The sequence below is a fragment of the Saccostrea cucullata genome, unplaced genomic scaffold (genome assembly GCF_032062105.1).
Source record: "Saccostrea cucullata isolate Sc308-1 unplaced genomic scaffold, CSIRO_AGI_Scuc_v1 ctg18928, whole genome shotgun sequence".
Taxonomy (NCBI): Eukaryota; Metazoa; Mollusca; class Bivalvia; order Ostreida; family Ostreidae; genus Saccostrea; species Saccostrea cuccullata.
Window position 1 is genome coordinate 1,920 of NW_026939759.1, and position 7,592 is coordinate 9,511.

The 7,592-nt window shown below is 31.8% G+C and overlaps 1 protein-coding gene and 2 long non-coding RNA genes across 3 annotated transcripts; all 3 read right to left on the reverse strand.

Moving 5' to 3' along the window:
• Positions 1-446: 446 nt before the first annotated feature.
• On the reverse strand, positions 447-3,445 carry LOC134253884 (uncharacterized). The gene is made up of 3 exons (XM_062736468.1): positions 2,311-3,445; positions 1,992-2,115; positions 447-1,310 (listed from the first exon to the last, which is right to left on the reverse strand). Exons 1-3 carry the CDS (start codon positions 3,443-3,445, stop codon positions 674-676), a joined length of 1,896 nt encoding a protein of 631 aa, XP_062592452.1. The 3' UTR covers positions 447-673.
• A 1,162-nt stretch (positions 3,446-4,607) lies between these two features.
• Positions 4,608-5,176, reverse strand: LOC134253885 (uncharacterized). Its single transcript, XR_009989192.1, has 3 exons — positions 5,099-5,176; positions 4,774-5,012; positions 4,608-4,676 (listed from the first exon to the last, which is right to left on the reverse strand). It is a non-coding gene; the product is annotated as an uncharacterized LOC134253885 (long non-coding RNA).
• Positions 5,177-5,196: 20 nt separating this feature from the next.
• Positions 5,197-6,591, reverse strand: LOC134253886 (uncharacterized). Its single transcript, XR_009989193.1, has 3 exons — positions 6,359-6,591; positions 5,387-5,438; positions 5,197-5,302 (listed from the first exon to the last, which is right to left on the reverse strand). It is a non-coding gene; the product is annotated as an uncharacterized LOC134253886 (long non-coding RNA).
• Positions 6,592-7,592: the final 1,001 nt, after the last annotated feature.

The window sequence follows — 7,592 nt, forward strand, 5'->3', positions numbered from 1 at the left end:
TCTTTAGATCATTTACATGTACACAAAGTGGGGTGAAAATAGGGAGCGGTAGATGTTGCAAACAGTACCTATAATAGGTCAAAATGTTGGACCCCCCTTTTACAAATTCCTGGATCCGCCTATGAAATTGTATGCCTTTTACACAAATATTCAGTATTCTGAATAAATATTGTTTAAATCAATTCAACTAAGATCTATCCTTAATTCATATTTGATGAAGGAGACCTCAACATAGTTTCATATATGTACCATTTCTATTAAGAAAAAAAAATCAACGAGTCACATTTTTTTTAGTACTGATCACAAAATTCTTCCCTCCTATTAAAGAGTTTATGAATCTTTGTGTGTTTTTCTGCGTAACACCTTGGTGTTTTTCCAAATTTATCCGTCTGGTCGAGATGCCCTGGTTTATATAAAAGTTTCACCAGCTCTGAATTTCCTTTTCGCATACTATATGAAATGGAAGCCTTTTCTCTTCATCTTCAACCGATGTGTTACATAATTTGGAAATTAATGTTTCAGCAGTTTTTGTATTGTTCTTTAAGCACGCAATATGTAAAGGCGTCTGGCTTTTATTGTCTGTTGCAATTATGTTGGCATCACTCCGCATCAAGGTTTCAACTAGCTGAACAGCTTTGCTATCATCTAATGCACAAGCAATATGCAAAGGTGTTTAATTTTTGCTGTCTGTTGCATTAATGTTGGCACCATTCTGGATAAAGGTTTCAACTAGCTGAACGGCTTTGCTATCATCTAATGCACAAGCAATATGCAAAGGTGTTTGATTTCTGTTGTCAGTAACATTAATGTTAACACCACAATCAATTAAACTTTTAACCATATCCACACAACCCAGGTGTGTTGCAATATGTACAGGTGTTTTTCCATCGTCGGACTGGAAGGAGGATTGACCGTATTCTTCCAAAATCGCGAAATTTTCAACAGGACAAGTTTGTAAGAGACTTTGCAGCATTTTGCCTTGCTTAGCAGCAATACCAGCTGAAGCTGGAAACTTATCGGAAATTTCAGAATTCTTGACATCCGGGCGAGAATCATCAGAACTTATACTGTCATTGCTGACACACAATTCCAATAGGTCCTTGAATTTTTGAAGAGGACATATTAATAAGAAATATTGTAAAAGTTCCTCAGACCCATTGTTGATAGCTACAGAAATGGGAGACTCATTACGAAGATTTAACACATCTAAATTAGCTCCTCCTTTCACCAACAATTTTGCGATACTTGTATTACCTCTATAGCATGCAATATGCAAAGGTGTATTACTGCTATCGTCCCTTGCATTTGCACTGGCACCACGATGGAACCAAAAGTGTCAACAAAATCATAAAAATCATTTTCTACAGCGATATGCAAAGGCGATTTGCCATCAACAATAGTTCCATCAATCTCACTCTTTTCCAAAATCAATTTCAGATTTTCAACAGAACAATTTCTTAGAATCTTTTTAAGTATTGTATCTATAATATTTTTAGCAACACCAAACGAAGGATCTACTTCCATGGTATGGTTTGACCATTTCTTCACATAATGAGTTTGTTCAAGCAGTACTTTGAAATGCTCAAGGGTACGTTCAATGCAAATAGTTTGCAAAACATCACCCAAATCCGTGTTCAAAGCAATGTCTAAGGGTGTTTCTTTTCTTGCATTTAACGCATCGAGATGAGCACCAGCTTGCAAAAGCAAACGTACGATTTCTTTATTATTTTTAGAGCATGCAATGTGTGTAGGCGTTTCTTGGTTGTCATCTGCAGCGTTTACATTTGCTCGACGATCAATCAAATTTTCAACTACATCACTAAATCCCTTTTCTGCTGCAAGATGCAAAGGTGTTTTGCCATCATGATTTGTACTCTTGACATCGCATTTTTGCAATACTGATTTGAAAATATATACATTTCTTTCCATTGCAGTTTCAAATGGAGATATCATTTCATGTTCCACTCTAATCAATGGATTCTTTTTCTAACAAAAAATGAACAATTTCCTCTGAACCACTCTTAATAGCAAGAAATAAAGGGGATTCATTTTTTATGTTACACTTTTCTATATTGGCACCTTTTTCTACTAGAATCTTCACTATTTCAAATACACCTAATGAACAGGCAAGAGTAAGGGGCATTTCCAAATAAAACGATAATGCATTTATATGTTTTTCTATTTGATTATGGTTCATTTCAGAAAGAGCAAAATTAAACATATCCTTGTTCATACTGTAGATAGAAAGCCAAAACAACCGATCAGGATCTATTTTCCTTTTAAACAGAAACAAACTTAATATCCCCTGACGTGTAAGAACACTTTGTATAAACTCTAAATGTCCTTTAAAAACAATCCATTCTATAAGTCTGGTTTCCCCATCATCTGGCACCCCTGGTATTCCTGTCTGGCCATAATTTTCATTTTCTAGTAATCCCTGTATATGAAGCCATGAGCTACGTTTCCCTGGAGCTCTTGATTTTGGTTTGACTTTTGAAACACGGTATGGTTTAAAGAACAAATCTACAATGTTTTTTTTACCGACAGTTTTTAACAAAATGCGAATAAATTCTTCATTGCTCCAGCATTTGTGAGTGAGAATGGGATTAACAGAACGAACATCCAGTTCAAATTGAATAATCCCCTGAAGAGCGTGAAACAATCTATTACACAGTATTTTGTAATTATTTGGGAAGATCCTTATCTGGAAGTCTCTTTCAGAAGATTCCTCCTCCAGGCCTCCCATATATGTGTTATTTGCTAAATATTCTATGTCAATATGCTTTAAAAGCAGACTTTGATTGTCTTCATCTTGACCAAAATGAAATGCAAAGATTTCAAAAAGAGAATCATGTAGAAATTTGAAACCAAAATCTGTTTTGATGACGTAAGCATTTTCCGAAAATTGCAGTTTCTCTCGAATCTCTCTGCTGTGTGGTAGATGATCATAGATATTGCATTTAATAAAAATCTCATTTAAGATTTCCTTATTTTTTAGCTTTTCATCTGTAAAATTATTGTTAGCTATCATGAGAAAAACCAAGGACGCATACAGTACTTTTGTTCTCTCTGATTTACTCATAGTATCCAACTCGTTTAGAAGGTATCCCCGATGATCTAGAACTTTTTTGGGCGCTCCAGATTTTAACAACTCATCTCTGTTTTGAAACAATATATAGCAGTTAAGAGGAAACATTAAATTTGATCTTTCTAATGATGACTCTTCAACTAATTTCTCGATGCCGTATATTTGTAAAAGTTTTTGCTTCTCAGTATTGTTTAAAGCATGATCTTTGTCTTCGATGTCAACTACACTATAATTGTCAAAAACATGATAAGGTTTCGCTTCATTGTATACAATTTTACGACATGTTAAGACTAGTTTGTGATTTTCTTGACCAAAGATCTGTAACACAGTGCTGCGATATATCTCTAAATCTGTCATTTTTCTGTCATCAAGACCCAAATTTCCAAGGGGGTCATCAAAAATGAATACACACTTTTCTGTAAAAGGGTAGCTTCTAATTTCCCTTATATCATGATCGATAGGTATCAATTTCCATCCTTCTATCTGGAGCCTTAAGCCATAGTGTCTTGCTGTAGCTGTTTTACCAGACCCACTGCCACCGATAATAATTATCAGTTTCTTGTCTTTAATTACATCAAACTTTTTTTTCAACCAACCGTAGCTCCTTGCAGAATAATTTATCCTGCAACTGCCATTTCGATATGATTTCTGTGTATGGGTCTAAAATAAAGCCAAATAAAGGAATACATATTAAAATAGTGTGATGCATGTTATGTTCTCCTCAGCGTTTATTTCATTATCAATCCATTACACTGGAGATGTTGTAGCAGATTAAAAAGATCCATCCACGATAATAATACTCTAACATAAAATAGTACGGTTAATTATAATTTACTATAATTAAGTGATTATACTATAGCATAAACCTTTTCCCAATAGTAAATCAGTTTAGTACATTTTTACCCGTGAAATACTGTAATGTACTCATTGAGTAAAAATGATATCCTGTCACAGTGTGAAAGGATATCAAAATGATATCCTGTCACAGTGTGAAAGGATATCAAAATGATATCCTGTCACAGTGTAACGAATATCAGAAGTGCGGGAAAACTCTCGATTTCCCTTCCCATAACGAAGATTGCTGTAAAAAATCTTCCTTGACCTAATATAAGATAGACGGAAATAAATAAACCATTCTGACAGCGAATAAAACGGTCAAAATTACCAAAAATATGTTGCTAAATCCATGTTTAAAGTGTTTTAACCTCACATAGCTATAAAGTCTTAACCGCTAAGCTATGACGTCATGAGCCTATGACTGTATTATAAAAAGACAGAGGCAAAGGAAAAATCAAAGATTTTTTTTTTTTAAATGTAATAAACAGAAAATTTACACTTTAAACTGTAAAATTAACACTTTAAAATATACAGCTTACGCCATTTCTATCTGTTACAATCAAAACATTCATGCAATAATTTCAAGATAAAAATAGACAAAAATAAAAACAACAACACATAAACTAATATTACCCGTGAAATTTTGTCTTCTATACAATTTTTCCTTGCTGACTTTTTTTTGCTCGAACCTTTTGTTTCTTAATTGGCATAATGGCTTCCTTAATTTTCCCTTACTAAGTCTATCGATTGCCTGAAGTGTATATAAATATTTTTTATTAATAATTTTTTTATTCAATTACCATTATTTTCATTAAATTTTTTTTAGTAAAATATATCAAATATTTTACCGTTGACAAATCGAACCATTTTTCCTCGAATTCGTCATCGGAAAGTTTTTTATTTGTACAATGAGCAACCAAATTTCTAAACAGATGAATTCTTTCAACGTCATCCGCTTTGTCGATGCTTTCCAAAGGTGGTTCATGATTCCAGTTGTTTTTTGGTTTTTTAATACTTGTGGTGTTTCGCAATAATGTGTAAAGAATTGAAACATCAAACGTCCTTGTGGAGACAAGTGACCCATCACCTAAGTTAAATTTATTTCCCCTTTGAAATACATATGACAGTAATAAGAGTCATTTCACAAACAAGCAATTTAGAGCATTCACTTACTTGGATAAAGAATTTCGATCTGATAAGGATTTAGCTTTTTTATGGATATTAAATGGTTTTGATATCCTGCAAGATGAGTCGCAAGGTCAGTGCCGCTTTGATGAAGATATCTTTCAAACGTAATCCGAAGAGCTTCTTTTGCAATGTTGTCACATTCTTTATAGCGCAAGAAGTTAAGTTCGTCCTTCCCAATTGCATTAATGTCTGAAAAATTAAAAAAAATAATTTTTTTTGCTTTCATGGTTTTTTCTTTAGGGTTTAATTTCACTTATTTGATAATCTTGGTACCATTTAAAACATAAACAGTTATATTTTTGCTTTCCAGTGCACTGTTTGGAAGCTTAAGGTAGGATTCTTCTCTGGTTTTTTATTAAATGAGACACTCAAAGTATATTTGCTTATATGTCTTATATATTGAGGTGTAAGGAATTTAAAAGTTCATATTTTTCTTTCCTCATCACAATTGTACAACTTTAGGTAGAAATGGTAAACTGCGTTTGAAAACTAGCAGGGACTATATTTTTGGCGGAATGGTGGCGTATGAAAATATCTTCTTTTCTGCCTCTCAAAATTATAATAGAACAAGGAATTTAGTTATAATTTTTACACAATCGAAGTCTTGGAGAAATTTTCAAATGTAAGTTAGATTAATAACGAGGGACTAAACTTTCAAAATATATCAAGTAAATATGATTTTTCAAACAAACTAGAACTTTATTAGCTTTTAAACGCTTCCCATCAAAGCGCAGATTTGAGCCAAAAATCCATAAAAAGTATTTTTTCTCTCTTTAGTAAACGATTAAAACTTTTTGTTTTTGTATCATTTTGTACATTTATAAGACTACTTTATTATATGTGAAAATAAGAAAAAGTTAAATATAGGAAGCATATGAAAATAACTAATATATCCTAAAAAATTAAGAAAAACAGAGAAAATTCGTATTAGCCAATATCCAGTTAAGTTATATCATTTGTGTAAATTTGTTAATATCATGCTATAGACCCGATATAGTAATATTTTTTTATGCAAAAAGAACAATCATTAAACTTTCGAAATAGAAGTAGGTATCACATGATCGGCAACAGTTATTTTTTATTCTTAATGTCAAGGAAAAAGATAATGACCTTGACCTGACCTTGCCTCTAATATAAAACGGTCAAATTTAATTTCACTGATACTATCACTTACTGGTATTGTCTTCTTGATTCTGTAAAAATTTCATTAATTTTTAAATATTAGAAATATGAGAAGAATCCTACCTTAAGTTCCAATCTGTATACACCCTCAACTGAAGATTCTATGTCATTTATGGTCAGTTGAAATATATCTGGATTCCCGTGGCAGGTGCATTCATGATATTTTGTGCCTCTTGTGTCTATGTTTTTAAAGAAATTGTTAATGCATCGCATCCATGTAGCCAATCCCCGAAAATTAGTTTGGTTCCAAATAGCCTTAGTAATAACGTTACTTCCAAGGCTGACGAACACCGTTTCTTGAGGAATTTGAATCCCAGCTTCAATGGAAAAATTATGAGTGAATTGAAAAGTAACTTTCTGTTATTCACAATTCAATTAATTTGAAATCGTGATGTAATCATATCGACTTCATAGCAGATAAAGATAAAATTATTGCCTAAATATTTAAGTCCTAGGATAATCCTTAATGTGGCTTACAATATATTAATTATATTTATATATATATATATATATATATATATATATATATATATATATATATATATATATATATATTACCGAATCGGTGACAATAGCGGCAAGAGTGTCTGTGTGTGCCAATAGCGGCAAAATGGTATTTTCTATGAGAATGAAATGTTTTAATGCTTCTTTCATCTTTTATATGTTACAATAAGCAATTATAAATAGATATACTGACTATCAATGAAAAGTAACCAGATGATTAAAATATATGAGGCATATATATTTTCCGTTTGCCTCTAGTGGTACTAAAAGAGTATTTTGGATTTGCCTCTAAAGGCCATGGACCAATAGAGGCAAAAAAGGGACAAAACTTCTCTGAGCCTATTTTGTTTTTGAAATGAAATTATTGGCCGTTATGACCTATTTCTCAAATCAAATTATTTTTGTACTTTATTAGTTTAAGATTAGAAGATTTACGATTATTATCACCCAGTATTCGAAAGCAGTATCATGGAATTATTATTTTGACAAGTTATGCAGCATTTTCTGAAAACGCCCCAGATGAATATTTACTATGTATATAAACAAACAAATTCGAAAAAAAATTACTCTAATAACTGTAAAAAAATGTAAAATTTTTAAAATTTAGGCATATCATTTCATCAATTCTAAAGTTGATCTTAATTAAATTGAATTTTATTAGACGAATTTCTCGCAAAAGGCCTTTTTATCATTTGTACGTACATTGTTTCAGTACAAGCATATTATTAATTGAAAAATTGATTTAATTCTTAGACATCATATATAAAAACTAGAACTTATTTAAGTTTTTTTT